Genomic DNA, 13,015 nt, shown 5'->3' with positions numbered 1-13,015 from the left:
GGCCAAGGCTTTCGACTCTGTCAATCACCGCATTCTTTTTGGCAGACTCAATAGCCTTGGTTTCTCAAATGACTGCCTCGCCTGGTTCACCAACTACTTCTCAGATAGAGTTCAGTGTGTCAAATTGGAGGGCCTGTTGTCCGGACCTCTGCCAGTCTTTATGGGGGTGCCACGGGGTTCTTATCTCTGTATATATCAATGATCTCGCAATTGCTGCTGGGGATTCTCTGATCCACCTCTACGCAGACGACACCATTCTATAATACAACTGGCCCTTTCTTGGACACTGTGTTAACAAACCTCCAAATGAGCTTCAATGTCATACAACACTCCTTCCGTGGCCTCCAACTGCTTTTAAATGCTAGTAAAACTAAATGCATGCTCTTCAACCGATTGTTACCCGCACCCGCCTGCCTGTCCGGCATCACTACTCTGGACGGTTCCGACTTCTGCCCTGCTAGAGCCGCCCCGGTCAATACGTAGGTGTCTGGTTAGACTGTAAACTCTCACATTAACACTCCTATTAAGCATCTCCAATCCAAAATTAAATCTAGAATCGGCCTCCTATTTCGCAACAAAGCCTCCTTCACTCATGCTGCCAAACATATCCTCGTAAAACTGACTATCCTACCGATCCTTGACTTCGGCGATGTCATTTTCTCTGCTGCCAAGGACTGGAACGAATTGCAAAAATCACTGAAGCTGGAGTCTTATGTCTCCCTCTCTAACTTTAAGCATCATCTGTCAGAGCAGCTTACCTGTACCTGTACACAGCCAATCTGTAAGTAGCATACCCAACTACCTCATCCCCATATTGTTACTTATCCTCTTGCTCTTTTGCACCCCAGTATCTCTACTTGCACATCGTCATCTGTACATCTATCACTTCAGTGTTAATGCTAAATTGTACATATTTCACCTCTATGGCCTATTTATTGCCTTACCTTCCTTCTCTTCTACATTTGCACACACTGTATATAGATTTTTCTATTGTGTTATTGACTGTACGTTTGTTTATGTGTAACTCTGTGTTGTTGTTTTTGTCGCACTGCTTTGCTTTATCTTGGCCAGGTAGCAGTTGTAAATGAGAACTTGTTCTCAACTGGCCTACCTGGTTAAATAAAGGTGAAATAAAATAACATTTAAATACAATTTGGACACTGTTGAGAAGTTCTCAGGGGTAGACGTTAAAGGTTGCTCTATTTCCTGGGGCAGGTGATTTTTTTTTATTACTGATAACAACCAGGATGCAAATAATTCCAGTAGTCTGGTCTTTCTGATTTATTTCCCTGTGTGTAGGTGAAAAGAGCTACTTAACATTTGTAAGTGATCATAAGTGATCATAATCTTCGGGCAACCAAAAAACACTCCTGACTTGCCCAATTGACTGTCAATCACTGGTTCTGTTTTTGTGACTATCATACCCATTTATTGCATTAATCTGCCAGACCCCACGCTATTATTATTTGGTCTGGGTTCTTCCAGCCACCGTGTCTATATAACCAGATATCTGAGGTTAGCTCTTCCCAAAGCCACTTATGTTGTCAGCACAAAGTTGACCTATGAATATGGATTTGCTCAGTAATTATATTGTCCAATCTCTTGAAATTGTCACTCATTGTTTCATACGTGACCTCTGACCTGTGTTCTTCTTTCCCCCCAGCGATGGAGTACCTGGTGAGTGAACTGGACGTGTTGCTGAAGCTGCTGGACCATGAGAGTGTGAGCACAGCCACAGCAGAGAAGATGAGTGTGATACGGAGCCTACTGGGGCAGCTACAGCCATCAGGTGAGTGTGTGTGTGTGTGTTCCACATTTAACCCAACCCCTCTGAATCAGAGGGGGGGGGGTTCCTTAATCGTCGTCCATGTCATCGGCGCCCGGGAAGTAGTTGTTGTTGTGGTTTAACTGCCTTGCTCAAGGTTAGAACGGCAGATTGTTGTTCATTTTTTCCATGTACTCAGTTCTCTTCTCTGTTAAAGTGAATGGATCAGACTTCGTATACATGAACACTTCCCTTTATGGAAATGGCACCAGCTTTGTGGAATCTTTGTTTGAGGAATTGGGTGAGTTAAATATCATATCTGTATTATTTCATATGAAAGAAGGAGAACTTGCTAGACAATCCTAGCCAGTATCACATGATCCTAACCAGTAGCACATGATTTAATTCTTAAAGGAAATCTTAAAAATTATTTTATATTTTATTGTCCCACTCCCAACAGATTGTGACCTGCATGAGCTCAGAGCCTCCCCAGAAGAACTGAAGGATCAGGTAAAGGAGAAAACCTCCAAAATACCACAGTCGAAAGTAAGATAGCCTTTTTGACTATACTGTATAATTGCGTCTATAACACATTTGTTATTGAATTTTGCCTAACCCTAACCCTATTCCCCCAGAGTCCCACTGACACCCCCCCTCCTCTGCCAACCACCCCTCCTCCAGAGGACTACTATGAGGAGGCAGTTCCCCTGGACCCTGGCACGGTACCCCAGTACATCACCAACGTCGCCACATGCAGTGAGTACTCACATTTCCTCCCGACAGTCACCATCTGAAGTCACTATCCATACACATTGTTATTATTAGGTTAAATCTAACCTGTTACCTCCTGCTTCCTTCTAGTCAGCTCAAGTCCCCCAAATTCCATTGAAGATGCATACTATGAAGACGCTGACAACAACTACCCCACCACCCAAATCAATGGCCCGCGCAAGAACTCCTGTGAGTATGAAATCATAACACCCTGTTGAGATGAATGTGTACATGTGCTATATTTGCTTATTGGGAGGGAGGAGGAACCTTCTTATCCATTAACCTTTGTTTTTCTCCAGACGCTGATTCAGACGCGCTGAGCAGCTCCTATGAGTCGTATGATGAGGAGGATGAGGAGGCGAAGGGCCAGGACAGGACTCGGCGGTGGCAGTCAGAGGAGAACTCTGTGGGCCCCATGAAGGACTGTCGCATCTGTGCCTTCCTGCTGCGCAAGAAACGCTTTGGACAGTGGGCAAAACAGCTGACCGTCGTCCGTGACAACAGATTACAGGTAGGACAGCAGGAACTTTTCTGCTGTCTGTCGCATGTGTTTATTATTAAATGTTTATTACCCACCAGGTCTGAGGTAACTAAGACACATTTTTACATAAGTGATATGCTTAAAGTCCCTTGTAGAGTATAAAAAACTATTGTTTGTGTGTCTTTCTCTGCAGTGCTACAAGAGCATCAAAGACAGCAGCCCACACATTGAGCTGCCGCTGAATCTGTGTAACGTCATCTACGTCCCCAAAGAGGCGCGCCGCAAGAAGCACAAGCTGCGTTTCTCCCTGCCTGGGGGAGAGGCCTTGGTGCTGGCTGTCCAGAGCAAGGAGCAGGCGGAGCGATGGCTCAAGGTGATCCGGGAGGTGGTCAGTCAGGCCAGCAGCAATGACGGATTAGAGGGCTCCTCTCCTATGATCCAGAGGAAGAAAGATCTGGACAAGGTGGGCCTCCCCTCAGTAACCCCGCTGGCTACCACACTCAGCCTATAGGTCTGTAATCCAACACACTGTATGCACTGAATAGACCCCTATGGGCCCCCCTGTTTTCCTCAAACCGACTCAGACACTCTGGGACTGGTGCTTTCACAAGCTATGTTTAACATCCACATATATCCCCATGCTGCAGTAACCAGACAAACAAAGAAGTGTGATGGGTCCGCACTCAAAAAGATGTCACATAAAGCTTCCTGCATTCTTTTTTTTCTTTTTTTTTCACTGCATCAGGGATAGTGTACACAGACGTTTTGGCTTTACAGCCTTCTTCAGAGTGTAGGTACAATTTTATTTTAATTCAAAGAAGAATTTGTAAAGAACAACATATAAGTAGCAGGTGCTTCCAATCAGGGTTGCCACTCATCTGCCAATCAGGGGCGGGTCTTTTCTGGTCTACCTGTATACAAATTAGTGACGAAGAAGTACAGAATTATAGGGTATGGCAGCGGGCACGAAGGGCAACTCACAAATCAATCGCCCCAGGTGTCCGCTCACCTGAATACATCACATCAATTCATGAGTTAGCCCACCACGAAGGACATCAGGCAAAGCCGTTCATGAATATGTGTGTCCAACTCATAAACAACATACAAAATCTGATATGGATAGTGTTCTTGTATAACAGTATAATTGAGGCTTATAGGAAGGAGGTGAAATCTAATTCTTTAAGATACAGAATTGAATTTATATATCCACATTGCTTCTCTTTGGAGTAATTTGTTGTCATAGTAAATAACCAGACAGAATGAAAACAGTCCAGTGAAGAGACAGACAGACATACTCCCTGTTTGACACCCCTGGTGTAACACTGCCTGATCTTTATCAGTTAATGATGGTGTGTTTACTCAGTGTCAACACTCGATCAGAGGGGGGTTGACGCTCATGCTGCCTGCTGACTGTGGGAAGGAAACAGCTGTCAAAGTAAAGGGCTAGCAATCAGCAACTTAAACTCCACATAGAGGAAAACAGAGTGATTTCATTACAGCCTGAATATATGGCTTTGGACAGACAGACTGTTGAACCCATTTCAGGATTATTCTGAGACGATAATGGCTTTTAGGCAGTGTGCCACCATGTGGGTATGTCCTAGCTGGAAATCGTTCTCTCATTGCAGGGTCCACAGTTGAAGTCGGAAATTTACATACACGTTAGCCAAATACATTTAACCACAGTTTTTCATAATTCCCGACATTTAATCCTACAAAAAATTCCCTGTCTTAGGTCAGTTAGGATCGCCACTTTATTTTAAGAATGTGAAATGTCAGAATAATAGTAGAGAGAATGATTTATTTCAGCTTTTATTTCTTTCATCACATTCCCAGTGGGTCAGAAGTTTACATACACTCAATTAGTATTTGGTAGCATTGCCTTTAAATTGTTTAACTTGGGTCAAATGTTTTGTGTAACCTTCCACAAGCTTCCCATAATAAGTTGGGTGAATTTTGGCCCATTCCTCCTGACAGAGCTGGTGTAACTGATTCAGTTTTGTAGGCCTTGCTCGCACACGCTTTTCAGTTCTGCCCACAAATTTTCTATAGGATTGAGGTCAGGACTTTGTGATGGCCCCTCCAATTCCTTGACTTTGTTGTCCTTAAGCCATTTTTCCACAACTTTGAAAGTATGCTTGGGGTCATTGTCCATTTGGAAGACCCATTTGCGACCAAGCTTTAACTTCCTGACTGATGTCTTGAGATGTTGCTTCAATATATCCACATAATATTCCTCCCTCATGATGCCATCTATTTTGTGAAGTGCACCAGTTCCTCCTGCAGCAAAGCACCCCCACAACATGATGCTGACACCCCCGTTCTTCACGGTTGGGATGGTGTTCTTTGGCTTGCAAGCCTCCCCCTTTTTCCTCCAAACATAACGATGGTCATTATGGCCAAACAGTTCTATTTTTGTTTCATCAGAGCAGAGGACATTTCTCCAAAAAGTACGATCCTTGTCCCCATGTGCAGTTCCAAACCATAATCTGTCTGTAAACAATTGTTGGAAAAATTACTTGTGTCATGCACAAAGTAGATGTCCTAACCGACTTGCCAAAACTATAGTTTGTTGAAGTGGTTGAAAATCAGGTTTAATCACTCCAGGTTTAATGACTCTAAGTGTATGTAAACTTCCAACTTCAACTGTATGTGTGTGAGTGTGCGGGGATGCGTGTGTGTGTTTCAAGTTTCAAGTTTTTAAAGCCACGTGCACGAGTACAGTGACATGCCTTTCTTGCGAGCATGGCATGTGCCGCCACTAACCTAATCCCCCCCCCTCCCTTCTTCTGTCTTAGTTACTTGGAGCTGACAAGCACACCTCCGACTCTGACAGCGTGGCTACTGGTGACAATATGCCCTCTGGTCAGCTCCGGGACAACTGTGACCAAGGTTAGGCCCCAATCTGCCTCAAAATACCTGACCATCCCCGTATGTGTCACGTCCTGACCAGTATAAGGGTTAATTGTTATTGTAGTTTGGTCAGGACGTGGCAGAGGGTATTTGTTTTATGTGGTTCAGGGTGGGGGTTGTTGTAGAAGGGCATTTGATTTATGTATTCCGGGGTTTTTGGGCACTGTGTCATATTCATGTATTTCTATGTTAGTCTAGTGAATCTGTTTCTATGTTTAGTTGATTGAGAGTCCTATATATTGGGGTGTGTTTGGATTGTATTTTGTGAGAGATTGTTTCTTGTTTTGCCTGTTTCTTGTTTAGCGTGAGTAAGCCTTACAAGACTGTTTCGTTGATCGTGAGTTCGTTCTTTTGTTATTTTGGTGTTCACTTCGTGATTTCAATAAACGTAAAGATGAGCATCCACATTCCTGCTGCATTTTGGTCCTCCTTTCCCGACGACAACCGTGACAGTATGGCTGTATTCTTATATACATACTGCAGCTTTGTATTTACCTGTCTGCATTCTGATAGTTCTACATTGTGAGAGACCACGTCAGTTACGAGATGTAAGGAGGATCTGTATTTTCATTTTAGAAAAACATTCTGTTCTGTATTTTAAACTGTGAGTCACAGGCCCAAGCAGAGTGAAATGTAGCACTATGTTGGGCAGTAGATTGTCAACATAGAGAAGGAGAAAAATATAATGAATTAACAAGGAGTGTGATCCATGTTCTTGGGTCAGAAGAGGGGTAAACATTTTGATGTTTTACCTAAAGCACATAAAAGACAGGAAGTGTGGCTCAGAGCAGAAACATCCTTCCTGCCCTCTTCCTGCCTTTGTCTCACAGTGACATCAAAGGACATATACTGTACGTACACAAGGCAGAGAGAGTAGCACCTGATAGACAGAGCGGGGAGACTTCCAAACAAACCAAAAATATTGTGCCACATTATAACTTTAGCTTCCGCTAAATAAGAATCCTAACAAAAAGAGGTGTTTTCAGACACATTTGTAACCAGCTGTGTGTTTCTTTTCAGGGAAAGGGAAGAGGGGGGCATTTACAGAGCTGACGGGATCTATGAGCAGAGCGGCTGGACGGAAGATCAACAGGATCATCAGTTTCTCGAAGAAGAAGCCTCCTCTCCCAGGAGACACTCTGACCTCTTCCTACCGTGACGACAATCCCCGCTGTGGTGAGCACACTGCATCCATGTCATATTTGACATTTTTCTCTCTCTCAGTCATAATCTCTGGGCTGAACCCTGTGCGTAGCTAGTTGGAGCTACTTATTACTGCAGCTTTATGTGTTACAAATTGAGATTCTGCAGCCTCCCAGGCTCTACATGATGTACTCTGCATTATGTTACTATTCTCATCTTTCTTTTGTCCTCCCAACTTTAAAACCTGTTATTTTCCACTTCCCCATATAATAACCTTTATGGAAAGTCCAACAGTGAGAATATGTATGTATTCCTTTCCCTTGTCCCCAGGTTATCTGAATGTGCTTGTGAACCAGTGCTGGAGAGAGAGATGGTGCTGTGTAAAGGGTGGAACACTGTACCTGCACAAAGAAAGGGGTGACCTGCGTACTCACGTCAGCGCTGTGGTCCTCCATGGGGCTGAGGTCGTACCTGGACTGGGGCCCAAGCACCCCTTCGCTTTCCGTATCCTGCAAGGAGGCAACGAGGTGGCTGCATTGGAGGTATGTCTGTGTGTGTGTATTTGTGTCCCAATGTATGATATTTTCTCCCCTATTACAGACTTAAATCTCTTGCCCGGTATCTCCGGTCTGTCTCATGGGTTCTAGTCCCCTTTGGGATCAGTGACGTGATGATGTAAGTGTCTCTGTGTGTCCATCAGGCCAGCTGTTCAGAGGAGATGGGCCGCTGGCTGGGGGTCCTGCTGGCAGAGTCTGGCTGCGCCACCACCCCAGAGGCCCTGCACTACGACTATGTGGACGTGGACACCATCACTAACATCACAGACGCAGCAAGACACTCCTTCCTGTGAGTCTGATAGAGTGGGGCCCATCGGCCTGGGATCGTTTCTAAATGCTCAAAGTGCTTTACATTGTAAGGGGAGTGCATTGCTAATGCTAGATGGTCATTATTGGTAAATGCTTACGTCTCTTTCCTCCTCATCTTGTCTCATAGTTGGGCTACCTCCTCCAGTGGCGCCTCCACAGACACCAGAACCTATGATGAGGTTCCTTACGAGAGTGTATTGGTAAGGAGATTTACAGCAAATGGAATGAATCCACACGTCTGTGTCCACCCTTAACTGCAGCTGAAGTTTAAAGGATCCAGTTGATGAATGATCTGTTCCACTATCCTCTCATCTCTCAGGGAGTAGGAGTCAGAGGGTTTTTTATTCTAGCGCAGTCTGAAGGCCTGCTGAAAGTCGATAGGCTCCTCTGTGTGTATGTGGGAGGGTAGATAGTGTTCCAGGGATGATTTCTGATGAGCTTCTTTCAGGGCAGTTCTGAGTTGTGTAAGCAGTACAGAGATCTCGCACACAGCCCTGACTCTTTTGGGAAAACTCTTTGCTGGAAAGTATGACAATCATATCCAACTGTGTATCCAGCTGTGTCAAGTCTTTTCATTCAATCCAGCTTTCACAATTTCACTGTAATACTTTGTGATACATCTCTCACATTCCAGTTTACTCAACTTGAAGTGGTTAGTTTATTTAACTTGTGGTCCAGTTTCTCAAAAACAGTACGTTTCCAGTAAGTTTTGTAATACCAAACTTTACATATCACACATTAGTGACAGAGTTAATTTGTTCATTCCTCTCTCCTTCCTCTCTCTCATCACTGGCCATCACCTCTTTTCAACTCCTTATTCTCTCATATCTTTCTCCACTACACACCTTTCCCTCCCTGTTACCCTGTCTTTCTTATCATATCTCTTTTCCGATCCCCCTTCCCTACGCTTCCCTCCACAGCAGCCAGAGGAGCCAGTACCCAGACCAGGAGCTCAGGTGAAACGCCACTCTTCTTTCTCCAGCAGCAGAGAGATAGAGAAGGCGGATTCCTTAGTCACCATAAAGAGACACGGCTCCAGTAAGTCCCCCGAAGGTCAGCCAAGACTGTGTGTGATGCTGGGAACATAGGGGGGAATTGGACATTATCTCACCTTTTTAGAGTATGCCTAGAAAATACCTATATGATGTATAAACGTAACCACTCAGAAATGTATTTTCGGGGTTTCTCTGTCTTTAGATGCGAATCAGTATGTATCAGGGAAGTATGGCAAAACACGAGCCGAGGAGGATGCCAGGAGGTACCTGAAAGAGAAAGAAGAGATGGAGAAGGAGCGAGAGGTCATAAAAAATGCCCTGCTCGTATTACGCAATAATAGGAAAGAGGTGAAGGAACAACTGAAGGATGCTACAGGTAAGAAAGTAAAATACATTCAATCTTGTAATACATTTCCTTAAATAGAGCAAACCTAGACCGTTTCTTTTGCATAGATTAATGGTCTACCTACTGCTTGGCCACAGTATAGGAATTCATCACTCAGACATATTGAGGAGCCATGTAGCCTAACAAATGGATGACTGTGTGTGACTGTGTTCAGGTAAGCAGCAGAAGCAGCTAGAGAAGCGTTTGGCCCAACTGGAGGAAAGCTGCAAGGGGAAGGAGGGGGAGCGGGTGGACCTGGAGCTGCGTCTCAATGAGGTGAAGGAGAACCTAAAGAAGTCCCTGGCTGGAGGGGTGCTGGAGCCGCTCACAGAGAGCAAACCCCCCACTAGCAAACCCCCCAGAAAGGTACCTGGCCTACAGCTTCGCCTACATCACGAAGAGTTATATCAAGTCTACTCTAGACCATGGTTTATTGTAGATAAGCTAAACCGTATACTTTTGGGGTCAATTCGAATTGAAGGCAACCAATTCAAGAAGTCATTTGAATTTAAAATAAAATAAATGGGCCAAGGTTTGAAAAAAAATTCTTCTAAGTTTCAGTTGATTGATAATTCATTGAATTGACCCCAACACTGCTTTGCATTATTAGGGTTTTTATGTTGAAGATTTCTTACTGTCTTAGCATGTATTTCCATCTGAGGTGTTTTGTTGAGTATTGTAAGTAGAAATAGTATTATTTACCCATAAACAGATATTCTCAAGCTCTCTTTCCTCATACTGTATGTCCAGGTCCGGATCAGTAAAGTTGACAACACATACACTGAGGCATCCATGCCAGTCAACTGTGCTGCGGAGATGCGGAAGTGCCCCCCATCCATCTGTTCATCTAGCAAGGGGAACGTCATGCAGAAAGCCAAGGTAGGCTGTCATAAAACAAGATCCAGGGCACCCATTGACATGAACCCGTTTTATTAAGTAGCACTGTGTCTCAATGTTCAGTATCACAATCAGAACGCAGACTGTAACAAACGTACAGCAAGATCAGCGCTCATAGGTGTACTTTATGTACAAACACTAAATGTGTGCCCCGTTTCTTTTTAGGAATGGGAGTCCAAAAAGGGGACTTAGAGAGACACTGCTCATTCAGATGGTCAGTCAAATGCTTGTCGTCTTGGAACATGTTGGAGCTGATTTGAAAAAGGAGGAGGGGTGAAGCAGGGACTCCATTATCTTCAACTTTTCCACTTCCCTCTTGAGAGCCAAATATTTACTGCACCTCGCTGAGCTGAGAAAATTGTGACAGGGGAAGACAACTCCTGGAATTGTTGAAAAACATAATTCAAAGCCCTATCAGTCACTAGGAAACACTGAATGCTCATTCTGTAGCATGACACTTGTTTTGTGATTCAGTAATTGCTTGTGTTGCATGTGGTATTGTTGTTCCTTCAGAGTGTGGAAGAGGATATGTTATGAGGACTCCATGTGGACACATCAGGCTGGACTTGAGATGTTGAGAGGAGAGATTTTTAGAGGGTGAATATGCATACACATTATGCACATATCTGCAAGAATAGATAATAATGGGAAAGAGAATATTGTATTGAGTGAGAGTTTGTTGTTGGAATAGTTGCCTAAAAGAGATACTGTATCCCATAGAAATACCATTTTATGCTGTATCCACTATGTAAGTAATTTCAAAACATGCACAGTAAGATGTTCAGAGTGGGAGGGGGAAAAAAACCTTCCATGAAGTGCATCAAACATTATTCCAGATCTTGATTTAACAACAGCTGGACCACAGACATTAAAACAGACACATTATGACACCTGTATAAATGAATTGTTATGGTAATGTGAGACTAATTATGTGACTAAACAATGATGTTTCCTTATTACGTAATTCACTCACTGTTTCTCACTGTAATGAGCCTTTCACTTCTAATGACTTTTGCACTTTACTTTATTTCTATGTGTATTGTACATAAAAGCTCTTCATTGAAATTGTCTGACTTTTTCAAACCTACCTGATGGTCATGTCACAGAAAGGATAGCAGTGTGTGTGTGTGTGTGTGTGGCAGGAAGAACATGTTAATACGCCTGTAATAGACTATTGAAGAATTCATTGAAAGAATGATGATGGGATGACACACCACCAGTTGGGTCCTTGCTATCCGGTATCCTTGGGATGCCCCTACCCCATTGAAGTTGAAATTGAAAATGGATACGGTATTTGGGTTATTATTAGGATCCCCATTAGCTGTTGCGAAAGCAGCAGATACTCTTCCTGGTAAGGGTTAAGGTTAGGTAAGGGTAGGGGTTAGGGTTTAGGGTAGGGATGTCTCAAGGAACCCTGTATAGAACTAACCCCAACAGTTGGAAAGAGGAGCAGGACAAGGGTGGGGCAGTCGTCGCTAGCTTCTATAGCCACAAAGTAATGAACCCTGCCCATTTCTACAATTTCTCTTAAAATTGTATTTTAAACCTAACCTTAACCTCTCTGGCGCATGTGGGACGATTTCGTCCCACCTACGTAACAGCCACCTGAATTCAGTGGCGCGATTTTTGAATCGTTTGAAATACTATTACTTCAATTTCTCAAACATATGACTATTTTACAGCTATTTAAAGACAAGACTCTCCTTAATCTAACCACACTGTCCGATTTCAAAAAGGCTTTACAACGAAAGCAAAACATTAGATTATGTCAGGAGAGTGCCCAGCTAGAAATAATCAGACACCCATTTTTCAAGCTAGCATATAATGTCACATAAACCCAAACCACAGCTAAATGCAGCACCAACCTTTTATGATCTTCATCAGATGACACACCTAGGACATTATGTTATACAATACATGCATGTCTGTTCAATCAAGTTCATATTTATATCAAAAAACAGCTTTTTACATTAGCATGTGACGTTCAGAAAAAGCATACCCCCCGCAAACTTCCGGGGAATTTACTAACAGTTTGCTAAATTACTCACGATAAACGTTCACAAAAAGCATAACAATTATTTTAAGAATTATAGATACATTACTCCTCTATGCACTCGATATGTCCGATTTTAAAATAGCTTTTCGGATGAAGCACATTTTGCAATATTCTAAGTACATAGCCCAGCCATCACGGGCTAGCTATTTAGACACCCACCCAGTTCAGCCTTCACCAAAATCACATTTCCTATAAGAAAAATGTTCTTACCTTTCTTGTTCTTCGTCAGAATGCACTCACAGGACTTCTACTTCAATAACAAATGTAGGTTTGGTCCCAAATAATCCATCGTTATATCCAAACAGCGACGTTTTGTTCGTGAGTTCTAGACACTATCAGAATGCTACATCACGGTCACGGGCATGGCGCATGGCGTGACAAAAAATGTCTAAATATTCCATTACCGTACTTCGAAGCATGTCAACCGCTGTTTAAAACCAATTTTTATGCCATTTATCTCGTAGAAAAGCGATAATATTCCGACCGGGAATCTGCAATGAGCCTAAACAGCCGAATGAAATTTCTCCACGGGGCGAATCGTGCACGCGCCTCATTCAATGGTCCTCTGATCGGCCACTTACCAAAGGCGATAATCTGTTTCAGCCTGAGGCCGCCTCGTCATCCTTCATGTTTTTCCCGGGTTCTGAGAGCCTATTGCAGCCCTGGGAATTGTCACGTTACAGCTAAGATCCTTACTTTTCAATAAACAGATGCAAGACGCACGACGCCTTGTCAGACAGGCC

The 13,015-nt window shown here is 43.4% G+C and overlaps 1 protein-coding gene across 5 annotated transcripts in view; it reads left to right on the top strand.

Annotated features, from left to right (window-relative positions):
- Nucleotides 1-11,281, top strand: part of LOC115148485 (actin filament-associated protein 1-like 1) — a 35,153-nt gene extending 23,872 nt beyond the window's left edge. For 3 of the 5 annotated variants that reach the window (XM_029690401.1, XM_029690405.1, XM_029690403.1), the window contains exons 2-18: nt 1,664-1,789; nt 1,983-2,066; nt 2,226-2,311; nt 2,401-2,521; nt 2,627-2,725; nt 2,836-3,047; nt 3,211-3,480; nt 5,816-5,909; nt 6,951-7,106; nt 7,404-7,615; nt 7,774-7,919; nt 8,067-8,139; nt 8,860-8,992; nt 9,137-9,310; nt 9,495-9,685; nt 10,070-10,198; nt 10,382-11,281. In XM_029690401.1, the coding sequence (XP_029546261.1) occupies nt 1,664-1,789; nt 1,983-2,066; nt 2,226-2,311; nt 2,401-2,521; nt 2,627-2,725; nt 2,836-3,047; nt 3,211-3,480; nt 5,816-5,909; nt 6,951-7,106; nt 7,404-7,615; nt 7,774-7,919; nt 8,067-8,139; nt 8,860-8,992; nt 9,137-9,310; nt 9,495-9,685; nt 10,070-10,198; nt 10,382-10,408 (2,333 nt within the window). In that variant the 3' untranslated portion in view covers nt 10,409-11,281. The remainder of the gene's footprint in view (nt 1-1,663; nt 1,790-1,982; nt 2,067-2,225; nt 2,312-2,400; nt 2,522-2,626; nt 2,726-2,835; nt 3,048-3,210; nt 3,481-5,815; nt 5,910-6,950; nt 7,107-7,403; nt 7,616-7,773; nt 7,920-8,066; nt 8,140-8,859; nt 8,993-9,136; nt 9,311-9,494; nt 9,686-10,069; nt 10,199-10,381) is intronic. The other 2 variants (XM_029690404.1, XM_029690402.1) reach the window with 2 other exon arrangements.
- Nucleotides 11,282-13,015: the final 1,734 nt, after the last annotated feature.

The sequence above is a fragment of the Salmo trutta genome, chromosome 15, assembly GCF_901001165.1.
Source record: "Salmo trutta chromosome 15, fSalTru1.1, whole genome shotgun sequence".
NCBI lineage: Eukaryota > Metazoa > Chordata > Actinopteri > Salmoniformes > Salmonidae > Salmo > Salmo trutta.
The sequence above is the reverse complement of the archived record's forward strand: the minus strand, read 5'-3'. Positions and strand labels throughout refer to the sequence as shown.